The sequence below is a fragment of the Herpailurus yagouaroundi genome, unplaced genomic scaffold (genome assembly GCF_014898765.1).
Source record: "Herpailurus yagouaroundi ecotype Mexico unplaced genomic scaffold, PumYag 77, whole genome shotgun sequence".
NCBI lineage: Eukaryota > Metazoa > Chordata > Mammalia > Carnivora > Felidae > Herpailurus > Herpailurus yagouaroundi.
In genome coordinates, this window is record NW_024412388.1 from 43,359,337 (window position 1) to 43,373,368 (window position 14,032).

At 56.6% G+C, this 14,032-nt stretch overlaps 1 protein-coding gene across 2 annotated transcripts in view; it reads right to left on the reverse strand.

Moving 5' to 3' along the window:
* Nucleotides 1-1,800: 1,800 nt before the first annotated feature.
* GLIS1 (GLIS family zinc finger 1) overlaps nt 1,801-14,032 on the reverse strand; it is a 228,348-nt gene continuing 216,116 nt past the window's right edge. For both annotated transcript variants that reach the window (XM_040470314.1, XM_040470313.1), the window contains exons 8-11: nt 10,466-10,622; nt 5,411-5,589; nt 4,624-4,791; nt 1,801-2,334 (exon numbers count right to left, since the gene is read on the reverse strand). In XM_040470314.1, the coding sequence (XP_040326248.1) occupies nt 2,177-2,334; nt 4,624-4,791; nt 5,411-5,589; nt 10,466-10,622 (662 nt within the window). In that variant the 3' untranslated portion in view covers nt 1,801-2,176. The remainder of the gene's footprint in view (nt 2,335-4,623; nt 4,792-5,410; nt 5,590-10,465; nt 10,623-14,032) is intronic.

A 14,032-nucleotide genomic window follows, 5' to 3' on the forward strand; every position in this document is an offset into this window, starting at 1 on the left:
TTGTCTTTGCCTTTGTCCCCCTTTCTCCCTCTCTCTGTCTCTCAGAAACTAAATGGGATCCAACTGCTGGCTCCCTGTGTGTTCTCCTGCTCACGGCTCAGCCCTTTCATTATTAATAGAAATATGTCCTCATTGTACAGCTTAATTCTGCTTATCTGGAGTGGATTAAGTGCTTACAATGACATGCAGTATTGATTCCTGAGCATCCCTGTTAAAGGAATTTTGCCACGACCTAATTAGTTCCATAAAACCAGTGGAGGATGGGACAAGGGGGCCAGGGGAGCCTGGGAGTCGGGAGTCCTGGGTCCTCATCCCTGATGACATTAGGGATGCTGTGTGACATGAGATCAGAATCTCCCCACTGCGGGCCTGGACTTGGCCTGCTCTGGGAGCCAGAGGTGGGAGCCAGGTGCCCAGAGTCCTCCAGGGTAGGAAGTGCGGTGGGTGAGAGCATGTGCTCCGGAGCCCGATCCCCAGGTGTGAATCCCTGCTCTCCCATCCACTGGCTGTGCGGCACGGACACGTTACGTCCCTTCACGGTCCCTCAGTCTCTGCATCTGTAAAGTGGGGTAACCGTCAGGCCCTGGCAAGAAACAGACGGCCCTCTGAGTGGGGCGGTTGAGGAGAGTTTAAGGAGAGGACTCCGTACAACGGTGGGGGCCGGTGGCAGGCAAATGAGGGACAGTGCGGGGTCTGACTTTCCTAAGAGTGGGAGCAGCTCCAGCCCCAGCCCATGCCTGAAGAGGGAGGACAGGGGGCCGCTGCTGTGACCTGCAGTGTGGAGAGGGCCACCTGACTGGAGCCGGGACCTTGAGTGAGAATGGGGCCTGCCCAGGGACTCTTGCTCTCCGCCTGCACCCCAAGCTGGGCTCCTCATTGGCTGGAGCCAGCTGGGAGCCAGAAGGAAGGGCTGTAGACACGGAGTAGCACTCGCGGCCTCCCTCGGTCGCGGGGAGAGAACAGGCACGCACACAGGGTGCAGTCTGGGTTCTGTCACCACTTGACTGGGTGGCTTCTCTGAACCCCAGTTTCCCACTATGTAAAGAGGGATTGGCTAGATCTTTCCATCTGGTTTGCCTACCTAACCCAGCCACACGGAACACAGAGGTGTTCCTTTGACCTGGCTCTGAATCCTGACTGCTCGCCCGCAGCTAAAGGGGGCTAGGAAGATCCTCGTGGAGCTGCTGGAGGAGGAGGGCCCGGCACGCAGTAGGCATGCAGTACACGTGACTTCCCTTGTTTCATTTCACTTCGGCGGTGACGAGGCAGAAATTTTCCTGGAGGACTTTTCTTTTACCAGGTGACCTTCAGGGGGACACAGTGAGATGCAGGACAGCGTCCAGGCCATCTGCACAGGCCTGGATGATGGGGAGGGAGATGGGCAGGGGGTGAGCCCTGGTGCCCTCAGAAGTGGTTTCCTCTCCCCCCTCCCAGACCTCTCGGTGCGGGGTGGATCTCTGTGTACCTGGGATGCTGTCTGCAGCCTGGCCCAACCGCGGGCCAGAATTTAAGTGCGTTCTTCTGCCAGCTGAGAAGTCAGTGCAGAGAACAAAGGTCTAGTCAGGTGATCCGGGCTCCAATTTTAGCCCTAGCCTTGGTCGGCTCACCTGCCTTGCGGCGCGGTCCTGGGACTAGCACATGGTGGGGGCCGCGTGAGGTGGGCGCCCATCCCCGTTGATGGAATCCAGGGCCTGGGCTGGTTTCTGAGCCTCGCACACCGGCTCTGTTACACACCCCTCCGCCCCGCCGCTGGTCTCGGCCTCTACTCTGCTGGCTCACAGGCAAAACTAGGCCCCCATGACTCGTTTCCAGTTTTTAATGTTTTTCTTGTAAAACCCAAAATATAAAACTGGAAGGGGAATGGAAAACAAGTTCTGTACGTTTTATATACACGAGGTCTGTGATTTCAAAACCATTGGGGAGGAAAAAAAGGAAGGCACAGTCAAGGGAATGTCGGGGGGTCACGGATCCTGACGGGTACCTCTGAGCACCCAGCTCGGGCTCAGGTGATTGTCCCTGGCCAGCGCAGGGCAGCCGCCGCAGACCCAGCACCCTGAGTTTGTGGGGAGCCTTGGCCCGGCGGCTCAGGCTGGGTGCACAGAGGGTGGGGACAGATGGCGAGTGGGCAAGGTAGTGTCTGCGATGGAGGGAGGACAGGTGCAGGCTGGGCCTTCCTTCAGGTGTCTGCGTAGATGGACGGGATGTGACTCAGGCAGTGGTCAAAGGCCCCATTGGGGAAGAAGCCGCAGTCCTCGGGGCCACTGGACACAATGTCTTCAGATGGCTGTGGTGGCAGTGCTGTGGGGCATGGGGCTTCGGCCAGGGCCTCGTAGCCTGTGGGTGTGGGAGGGAACAGGGTCCGGGCTGGAGGATGCAAGGGCTATGCTTTGTCATCTTCTCCCAGCCCCCTGACCCCACCTTCCTGTCCAGGGTCCCTTCACACAGTATCCCTTCAGTGGGGCCTGCTCAGAGCCTCTGCTCTTCCGGACAGGGGAGCTGCTGGGTGGGAGGAGGTGCTCCAGGCCTTGCACTGCCAAGGGACCCGGGGAAGCTGGACAGACAGCCGGCTGGCTTGGAGCAGTCCGTCACCCAGCGCTGGACTGTAGGGCCGAATGTGGGGGAGGGTGGGATGGGCTATCACAGCTCTTGTCCTTGGGGGCTGGGCCCCTCCTGGCAGAGCAGCACAGCGCACCCCCCACCCTTTCAGGTTCCTTCACCCCACCAGACACGAGAAACCCAAAGAAGGGACCAGCACTGACTGGGCTCTTACCAAGGTTTCACTGAAGTCTTATCTCCCTTCAGTCACAACAATCCTGTGAGGTAGGAGTCATTATTCTATATTATAACCGAGAAGATGGGCTGAGAGAGGTCAAGACACTTGCCTGAGGCCATATTGCCATTAAGTGGGGGAACTGGGATTTGAACCCAGATCCATTTGGCCCTGAGACACCTGGTTCTTCCATTGGACATGCTCCGCTGCTCAGAGGCCCTTACCCTGGAGGGGCCTGGAGAGGTTGTCTTATCCAGTCCCGGCCCTAAGGGCTCTGTCCCTGAGTTGCTGTCACAAATCCGCGTAGCCCATGACAGGCAGGCCTCAGTCTTCCCATCTGTGCAGTGGGATCACGACGAACTACTACCCCGAGGCCCACAGCCCCACCCTATCAGTCTGGATCAATCCAGCTTGTCTATTCTCAGCTTGGCAGAGGACATACAGGCAGATGCACGGGGCCTGGGACGGGCACTGAACGCCGGGCTGCCACCCAGATAGCAGGGGAGACGGGAGGCCGGAAGAATCCACCACCCTGGTGTGGGGGCATGGAAGCTGCCTCTTGCCCATCAGAGTTACCTATTTCTGCTGCTAAACCCCAAGAAAGCTCACCGCAGGCTGGATGGAGCAGGGGGAGGATGAGGTGGTGAGCCAGCAGTGCCGGGAACAGCAGCCAGGGCCTCATCGCACACCAACCCACGCATGTGCACACGCGGAACACGCCCCACCCACCCGCACGCACCCTGTGATCGGCACACATCTGCCTATGGTGCATGTATGTGACCCGCGTCCACCTACAGACACACCTACACCACGTTTGAACACAGTCTGTGCACACAGGGGTCATGGGATGGATAACACACAATGTGTCCACACAGACGGGACCACAGACACGTGACAAAAGAAGACGTACGTGGACGTGAGAACCTGTGTGTGAACAGGAACACATGGGCCCTCACGCAGATGGACCCACAGGTTTCTGCATGCTTGTCTGTGGCCTCATTATTGTCCCTATGTCCTTAATCCTCGATCCCCGGCTGCACACACCCAGAGCTGCCCAAGGGGCCTCTGGCACAGGGTCTCAGGCTCCCCTTTGTCTGGGGCCCCCAGCCTGCCCAGAACTTATAACTTCCAGCTGGACCCAGGCCTGGAGGCTGACTCGGGGTGGAGCTGGGCTTGGGGAACTCAGGGAGGGTCTGCACACCCCCCCCCCCCCCCCATCCGATGCCCCTGCTCTGATCAGCACTGGCCCCGCTGGTCTGAGCCTGATTCCACCCTGGGCTGTGCAAAGCCCTCCCTCTCACTGGGTTTCTCCACCCCAGCCAGGGGCATTACGTGGGGAAGGCCCAGGGCCCTGTAGGGGACACGGATGCAGCACAAGGAACAAGCACAACCTCTAGGGCCTGTCTTTCCCGGTAGGGTGGCCTCTCTGGCCTCATTTTCTTTATTTGTTAAAGAGAGATCAGTATTTGTCTCTTTCCCTGCTGTCTCCCCAGGGTCCACAACTGTGTACATACTCTGTGCTCACTAAATATTTAAAGGGAAACCTCAACTAGCCTGCAAGCGTCCAGTTTGAGTCTTCTGTCTTCAGAAACCTGCCAGAGTCCAGAGACGTATCACACACCTGCTGTGCGACAGTGTGGAAGAAACACGGACGTCGGAGGTAGACAGGGTGCAAATCCCAACTCTGTGGGGTCCTGGGACCTGTGTGAGCCTTTATTTCCCTTTCTGTAAAATGGAGAGGACTCTGCCCCTCTGGGCCGTCCCAAGGCTTCAGGACAATGTGCACAAGTACCCAGCACAGGGCTGGGCCTTGGTAGGTGGCCAGGGAAGAGAGGCGTGCAAGTGGGGCTCACCTGTGGCAGGTAAAGGTGCGCTGAGGCTGTGGTAGCCATTAGGCCGCAGGGGGTTGAAGCCGTGGGCTTCCCCGGCCAGAGTGTCCCCACTGGCTGCTGGCTCGGCCGTCCGGTAGCAGTCACCATAGGGGAAGCAACTTTGGATGGAGTGGAAGCTGCCCTGGTACCCTGCAAAGGGAGGCGGCAGGGGATGCGATAACAAAGGAAAACCGCCCAGGGCAGAGAGGGGACCATCCCGCTGCACTGTCCAGCCTCCCGCATTGTCCTGTCCAGGCACGGTGGGTGCAAAGCAGAGAAGAGAGCCCCAGGGTGGAGAAGGTGCCAGGGGTCCTGGGCCCCTTTCCCAGCTCTGTCTGGCACCGGAGGGGGTAGGGCGAGGCGGCCTCACGTGGCTGCGCTGGACTTTGTGGCTGACATAGTGCTCTGAGGGAGGGGACTGTTGGCCCTCCATCCCCACCTCCTGAGATGCCCGCTCACTCACCTCCTCCAAGCAGCAGGCTGTACCCACCCCCCTGCCAGTGTAGATGCTGTTCCCTCCGCTGGGAGAGCCCTGCGATGCCTTGTCAATGGGACAAACGCTTCCTCACCCCTCAGGTGGAATTTCCTCCAGGAAGTGCCCCGGACGAGGTATGTCGGGTCACCCGACTCCTGGTTTCTCTCACGGTGGCCCTCAGTGCCCTCCGTCATTCCGAGTCCCCGCCTCCCTGCCCTAGGTCAGTGCCTTGTTCCTCCTGGACACTGGAGGAGTCAGTGGAGGTATATGGAGAGGCCCTCAGCCAGAGCTTACCTTGCGGACTGGGCAGAGGCGGGGGTGGAGGGCTCTGGAAAGGCGGGTAGGGTGGCTTGCTGGGGAGTGTGGGGAAGGGCTGGCCCCCGGGAGAATGGCTCTGGGAGGATGGTGGCAACGGTGGTGGCCCGAGCCCCTTCAGTGGGCTGACCATAGGTGAGAGGAGGCCGGGTCCCAACCTGGAGAGAACAGAGATGGCCATCAGCAGGAGAGACTCTGGGGGCAGTGTGTGGGGTGGGGAGTGGGGGCCAGAGGCATGGCTGCTGCTGCTTGCTTCCCTCTAGCAACACTGAGCTCACTACCTGCTCCGCTCTGACTTAAGACAGTGCAGTTAGAAGAGGAAGCTTTTACTTCTGAGTATGTTCAAACTGGAATTAAATGTTAAAGTCCTCTGAGCTTCAGAATCCAAAGGAATCAGTAAAGAACTTCTATCTGGCATTTAGGACTGGAAATCAGCAAGGAACACTGGTTATAAACATGGGTCTTAGAGTCGACAAAACTGTTTTCTACCCATCTGCTCTCACTGGCCACGTGACTTTGGGCAAGTTGCTTAATGTCTCTTAAAGCCTTGGTTTCCTCACAGCGTGGCTGTGTCTCCCCCTGGTGCACTTACTATTATCACCCAGGGCTAACCACCAGCCTCCCCCACTGGATCCTGACACTCTCCCTCCGTGTTTGCCGCTCCGGCCGCCTCTGGAGGACAAGCCCAGGAGCAGGTGCACTGAAAGCTCTCGTGCTTCCTTAGCAGGAGAACATTCCATGGCACTTCCAGTCCCCACTTATTGAGCATCTGTCTCGCCTCAGGCCCCATGAGAGAAGTTCTTGTGTCTGCCTCACAGATCAAAAAACCAAGGTTCAGAGAGGCTGCTCACCAACTCCCGGCCGCACAGCACTGACCTCACAGGTTATACAAGGGTAAAACTAAATAAATCAAAATAGACAAAGCACCCAAGATGACATCAGAGGTATTCTCAGCCACTCCATGAATCGTCATCGTTATTCTAAAGATGTGGGAAAGAAAACAAGAAGATAGGTCTGATGTCCAAGTTGGGCTTTATTCCCCTGCACAGTGTGCCTTGCCTTCAGGGGCCTTCTGTCTCCATCCCTGGACATCTCCCCTCCACTTGCATACATCCTGTGATGGGGGGCTCACCACCTCCATTCATACAGAGCCTGAGGTGGTACAGCCCAAGTATGGGCTCTCTGGAAGCTCATGTTCTGAAATGCGGCTGTAGTAGTGTAGAGCTGTGTAGTTACCTTGAACCCAGCTGAGCCCATGTGGGTCATCTAACTGGACTGCATATCACTGTGAACTAGGTTCCTTCCTCACGCTGCCAACTAAGCCTCTGGAGTCTGTTCACAGGAACCAACATGGCCCTGAGGTCGGATGGACTTAGGGGCTCTTGGGACCAGGCTGAAGGCTCCTAGCCTACAAAGCACTTATGTGCATTGCAGAAAGGGTGGGGGGTAGCTCAAAGAGTCCATCTTCTTGTTGGCATTTGGGATTTTGGACCATCCACATTAAAATATAATATAAATTCAATGTCACAGCTATAGGTGACCTTTTCAGGCCAGGAATATTACCCTTGCCTACCCTCTAAAACATGATGGGTTAAAGGGACAGATCAGTGCCTTTCTCTGAAACAGAGAAAGATTTGGGGAGAGGCCAGTGGGCTCCACGTCTGGAACTCTGTTGGGTCCCCATCTGCTCCCTCCAGCCTGGGCATCCTGCCGTTTCTGCCCCTTGGCTGCACTGCCATCATTCATATGTCTGGAACCCCACCACTGCAAGCGTGCTGAAGACAGAGGGAGGGCCTTAGGCCTGGGTCCCTAGTCCCCAGCCCAACATCTAACACACTCTAGGTACCCCTCAACCTCAAGTTAATGAACTGAATCCTCATCGAAGCTCCATAAATTCTCATTATCGTCATCATTAACATTTTTAGGCCTCTCTCACAGGGCCAAGTGGGACAGGGTCTACCACTGCAGTCTGTAAACTGTAGAGGGCTGTGCACGAGCTGTGTGTCCTCACAACAAGTTCTCTGGCCGAGGCCAGAGAGGCTGGGCCGTGGCGTGGCCGGGGGGTGGGTCCTCCTTCAAGCCCTCTTCATGGGGTCCGCTGGCCTTACACCCACCCCATCCTAGCACCCATACACAGCTCTCCCCTGACTTCCTGATCGTCCCCTCCCCTGGGAGCTCGTGGGGAGGGCCAGGTCTCTGCCTCTGAGGCACTCTGTGCTTAGCACTGGGCCTGACACACAGCAAACAGCTGATAAATACTAACAAATGGGTTTCTTAATCACTCGGCTACAAAACCCAGAGATTAACAGCATTGCAGAATTAAGGAGAACCAGATCTGAAGGGGGAAAAAAACCACGCATTCTCAAAGTTTGTTTTTCCTGTCTCAAACCTGCCATAAATTCACATTTGCCACCTTCACAGCCAGTGAAATTAAACAGAACACGACTCTCCACAGCAGACGTGAAGGCTGAGGTTACGCTGCTCTACCTGAACTCTTTAAAAGGAAAAAAAGATCATCTGGAGCTCCTCTTCTGAGTCATGCAAATGATTCCTAAATCAAATATTTTTGCTTCAATTGGAACCTATAAAAATTAATATAAAACCTCACTGGCTTGGCAGACTGAGGGCTTCATACCTCGTATGGGGCTGGGGAAAAAAAAAAAAAAACTGCCCTATTCGGCGTCTACTCTGAGCCAGGGTAAATAAATTTGGTCATGAAGTCAGGCCCTCTTAGCATATTTTTGAGTGAATCAGATAATTCTGTCAAGCTATTTAAACGTCCCAGCAAACCACCGGGGAGCCGCGAGTGGCCTTCCCTGTTGACTTTGGCAGGAAGGGGAGGCTGAAGGCCTTTTCCCCGCCTTGCCTCTCTTCTCAGGGGCTGAAAAAAGAAACCCATTCAAGCCGGGCCCGGGCCTGGGCCTGGTGTCGGGCTTGAGGGCCCTCCTGTCCTGCAGCCCAGCCCAAGGAGCCGAGGCGCCTGGCTGTTGGGATGACCCGAGTCCTCGCTCCCACTCCCGTAGGCAAGGGCAGGCGGATGGCGGGCCCGGCTGTCCTGGTCTTGTCATCACTCTGCCTCTCGCTGCAGGAATTCTTGACCGGCACTTATGCAGGCGGCAGGCGGGTGATGAATGAGGCGGAGCAGAGAGCACGGGCCTGAGCAGGGAAAGGCCTCTGTGGTTTATTTTTCTTTGGTTGGAGATGTTTTGGGGCCGGCTGGTGGGTGAGCAGGTGGCCTGAGCCGGTGGGTGGGGAGGTGGGTAGTGTCCGTGGAACCTGTCCCAGATGACACATACAATGCCAGGCATGTGTATTTCAGGCATGGCTGATCCTCACCACCTTCTTAGAGGAGGGTATTTTAATACCTATTTTACAGAGGAAGAAACTGAGGCTCAGGGAGGCCTGGTTCTCTGGGCCCCCCTTTGAGCCCCATCAGGCAGCCTCGTCGTGCCTCTCCCCCCACTCACAGTCTTCCCACTTTCCCTGCTCCGTGAACAGCACTTCTGCCTCCCCAGGGGCTCATCTCTGGTGGCTCCTCCCTCCTCCTCTCCCCGCCCAGTGGGAGTTTCCCCAGCCCTGCTTATGCTCTGTCACTAATGCCTCCTGGTGTTCCTCCTCCCCACCCACCAGCCCTGGCCCAGGCTGCCATCCACCCACATTTGATGCCTGCCCTGGCAACCAGCCCCACACTGCAGGCTGCACTCTCCTCCCCGGACTGACCACATCCCTGCTCGGCACCCTTCGGATACACCCCTGCCGCAGGCCTCGTGATCTGGCCCTAGCGACCTCCCTCCTGAGCTTGTCACCCCACACAAAGGTTCATGTTTCCCAGAACACGCCAAGCTCTCACCATGTCTACGCTCTCGCTCTTAGTCCCTCCCAATCTCTCCACTCGGTCAACTCCTACTTAACCTCGGAGGCCCGGCTTAGCATCACCTCCAGGAAGCCTTCCCTGACGTCCTCCAGCTCACTGGGTTCTCCTCTGGGCTTCCACAGCCCCTTCTGCTTCTTCCCTCAGAGCACTTGTCCCGCGTGGTCAATCCCTGTGGCTCTATCTCCCCTCCTCATGGTGAGCTCCTCCGGGACTGGGCTCATCGGCGGCTCCAGCACCGGGCCCAGGGCCTGCCCACACCAAGGACGCAGGAACCGGACACCGAATGAATGGATAAGTGAGTAGCAGAAGGAGCCTAGTTCGGAGCCCTGGGCCACAAACTTGGTGATGAAGCCGGGCTGGTCCCAGGCACAGGCAGGCCAATGCCAAGGCTAAGGCTGTGGCCTTAGGGAGGAAGGGCAGAGGAGGAGGCAGGTACTGAGGTCAGGCCTTGGGGGCCAAGTCTGATCAAGTCCTGCTAGCGATAAGTGAAAGTGGCAGGCAAGGCAGGAGGTGGGGCTATGTGACCTCCCTCTGCCCATCTGCAAGGAAAACAGATTCCGGCAGCATTAGGGACCAGCAATTAGCACATTTACCATTTCCAGCCTATTAAGCGGCCACAATGGGAACCACATTGAATACTGAAAAGGCTACTCCTCTCTGCAGTGATCCTACCGCAAGAGCCCCGGGACAGCCTGGCAGGCTGAACCATGATCACAGCTGCAGCGGCCAGAAGTGGGGGTGAGGGCAGGATGAGCACCTCTGGTGTGGGCAGCGGGCAGTCTGCTCACCAAATGCATGGTCTGAGCCGAAGAGAAGCCAGGGTGAGACTCCCAAGGAGGCCTGGTATGGCAGTCCGGAATGCGGTGCGGGTGCACAGCGTCTTCCCATGGCTGCGCTCACAGGGGAGGCGCACACGAGGGGAGGCGGCACAAAGTTCAGATGCCAATACCATCTACCTGCTAGGGTCGCCGTGAGGCGCCAATGAGATGGTGCCCGGGAAGTGTTTGGTACAGGGTGCGGTATACAGTATGTGCCGCATAAATGCTGGCTACTTTCGTGGTCAGTAGCGACCATCTAGCGTGTGGGACGCCTGTCCTCGCCCTCGTCCCGCGCAGGTGCCTGCTCGCTATGCCGGAGGAGGATTGGCTGGCCGTACATACCCATCCCTGGTGCTCTCGGCCGCGGGCAGGGGGGACAGATGGTGGTGGGAACTGGTGGTGGCGTCCAGTGGGTGGTGCCTGGAAGGGACATCGTGCATGGGGGGCAGGATGCCTGATGCGAGCCCATTATGGGGGGTGATGGAGCCAGGATATACGCCTGCAGGAAAGCAAACAAATATCACTGGGCTTCGGCCACTCCCGAGAGGTGGCTGTGAATGACCCCGGAGCTGTGTGCCTGCTGACAGAAAGAGAAAGACACAAAAGGAAACCATCAAGGTTGTATTAACAGAAGGTTAGGGGCCCAAACGGGGAGACGATGGCTCCACGCTGCGGTTCATACCCTGGCTGAAGGCTGCATGTGGGGCGGAGGCCTACCCTGAAAGCAGGGTAGGTGGTGGACTACCAGGGGCTGTCAGAGGCATTAGGTGGTCAGGCTGTGTGTGTGTGTGCACATGTGCGCGTGTGTGTGCCCACACGTGTGTTTTGGGGGAGGAGGGTTGTATGGAGCAAGCTGCCTCAAGTCGCTGGGGCTGTTCTGAGAAAGAAGAGGTTTGCTCTGTGCAGCCCCAGAGGCAGACATGGATCCTGGAATGGAGAGAAGCTTGAGAGGAACTCAGGGCTTGGCCATGGCTTCTCACGGGCAGAGCCGCTGGAGGGTGATGGGCCGCCTTTGGAGGAAATGAACTACCCATCCCCAGAGATGTGCAAGCACAGCCTGGATGTCCACTGTGAAGGACCCCAAATAGAGGATGGCTGTGCTAGCTAGATGGCAGGCCGGCCTAGGAGACCTATGGTTGTACAACCAGAGATGGTTGCACAGGCTGTACACTGCACAAGGGTCCTGACTGAGGAGAGGAGTCGGCCATGCTCTAGTCTACGATTCTAAACCTCTAGAAGACACCTGCAGGGTGATACCACCTTTTGTCACCTCTTACTCCTAAGTGCCTTACCCTTGTTAAGAAGACAGGTGGGGGAAGAATCAAATGGGGGACATTAGGTCATAGTCAGATGTCGTTCCAGGGGCCTGACGGTCTGAGAGCAGTTACTGACGCCAGTGTTTCCCAAATGCCTTCACCAAGGAACCCCAATTAGAGGGGAGATCGGACCCCTACTCTGGGACTGGAGCCTGGGAGGGACTCAGCAAGGGTTCCATGTTTTTCTCCATTTTATCTGAAAAAAAAAATGGGGCCAATCTTATTCCCCTTTTTAAATCTGGCCACGTTGATTTGCATTTTAATAGAAACTGACATCCTTTTCCTAGAAATCAACCCATCAAGTTGATGCCCTGGGAAGACTCTTCAGACCGGGGGGCCACACGCAGAGCCGTCCTGATGCGATGTCCATGCTGATTAGTCAGAGCTCACCTGGGCCAGCTGTTACATTTTGAATATTACTCTGGTCATCACGGATCGAGACCCAAGGCTCCCTATCACGAGGACCATCTGAGCGCAAACCACATAAAGAAGGAAGTTTCACCTTGTCGGATGGCTGCCGTTCCAGGCTAGCCTGTCTCAGGCTGGCCCCTCTCACCCAGGCCCGCAATTCAGGGAGTTACGACCAGGGATTGAGGAGGCCAGGGCAGGGGTTGCAAGCTCAAATCTTCAACCGCAGCTAATCAGGCCTCCCAAGTGATACCAAAAGAAAGTCTGTTTAAAGCGAGGCCCAGGAAATGGCCTGGGGCTCCGGCTCAGGCTACGTCCTAGATAGCCAGGTAGGGTCCTATGGTCCAGGCTTCACTGGGCTGTGAGACCCCAGTGCTCTAAATGGGCTCTTGGGGGCCTTCCTCCCTTCTGCAGTCCTTACCCCTCTGTCTCAGGGAACTCTGCCCACGGACAGCCCTGCCCATCCATCTATCCACCACCACCCTTTACCACCCATCCTCCCCCCCCCCACCCCCCCGCTTTGTCAGGAAGGCACTGGAGAAGATTTTGTGGATGGAGCCTGGCTCGGTGCTGCTCACGGCTTGCTCTGCTCACCACTTTTCGGAGCACCTCCTCACCTGCCATCTTGAACCAATTTGGGGGCCTGACAGCTAGGAAGGCCTAGAATCCTGATAAATCCTGCTTTCTCTCCCTCAGCCAGGCCGACCTCGTGCTTCTCACATCCTCGCTGCCCATCACGTTACCTGGGTCTGCTAAAGGAGCCTGCCAGAAAAACTCCTGAGGGTTTCCTGCGAGGTGAGTTCGTCCTTCCTGATGAGAGACAGGTCTTGGGGAGCTTCCTGCCATCAGACAACGAAAATTCGAGGTCATCCTTGCCAGCTCCTCCCTTGTCCTCAACTCTTCTGTTCTGGACTTCTCTGACCTAACACTCCTTGAATCTGTCCCGTTTCCCCCTGCCTTTTGCCCTGACTGTCCAGCCCCACGCAGACAGACACAGGGTGGGCCACTGAGTGTGTGACCGAGGCATGTCGAGCAGTGGACAGACAGCGGAGGGCAATGAGGGAGTCATCATGAGGGGCAGCAGGAGGAGGACGCCATGGAGCCTGCTGGCCTCTCCCCCAGATGCACCATTTGAGGCTATAAATCAGCATCATCAATCATCAGCCATGAGCGCTTAACCTCTGGCCCTAACATCTGTTCCCAACTGTGCCTCAAGCATTTGCAGTGTTGCCTACGGAAGAACCTGGCACTGAAACCCAGAGGGATCCAGGGCTTCTGGGTTCTCCTGGCTGGTCCCTGTCTCCCTGCTGTGTTGGAAGCAGCTTGAGGACAGGGACCGGCACAGAGCCTGGCACACGGCGGGTGCCCAGGATGGTGAGATCTAGCATCAACAGCAGGGAGGCAGCAGACTCTCTGATTAAGGGCAGGGCCTGTGGCCAGACGGCCCGGGTTCAAGCCTGGCCTCTGCCATTTACTGGCTGTGGGACGTCAGCAAACAGTTACTTAACCTCTCGAGGCCTCAGGTTCCTCATCTGGAAAAGAAAGAGCATAGTAGCATGTACTTTATGAGGCTGACGTGAGGATTCTGTGAACATGTACTTGTACAACCCCTAGAATGGCTTCCTGGGGTGAAAAATATTCAATAAATGCTGGCTGTAAATTATTAGGAGATGGGTGAATAAATGGTTCCTCTTTTCATTCACGATGAGCAAGAATAATAACGATGACAAAAATTATCGGTCACAGCGGGTTTATGTAAGTGATCGCGTCACAATCACATCTGTTGTCACAGCAGGTCTGGGGGAGAAACTGAGGCTTGAGGCAAGGAGGACACCACTCGCTTGCTATTGGAGCAGGCCTGCATAGGTGTATTACCCTAACGCCCCCACCATCCATGCTGCGGCCTCAGTGACTTTGTTTCTCATCTGCAGCATGGGCTCATGGGGACTGAATGAGATGATGTTTGTTTAGGGACCAACCCATGCGGGCGCTCAAGAGGTGGCTGTTGCTGGCCTAGCCCTTCTCCCTGGGATAGGCCCTGGCCTGGTATCTGGGAGAACAGGCTTCTAGCCTGGATCTGCTGCTGACTTCTCCAGATGACCTTGGGTCAGTCCTCCTCCTGCCCAATCCTGAATCCTCCCAGGATCAAAATGATGGGGCTGCAGGACTTCTTCCCCAAGGAAGC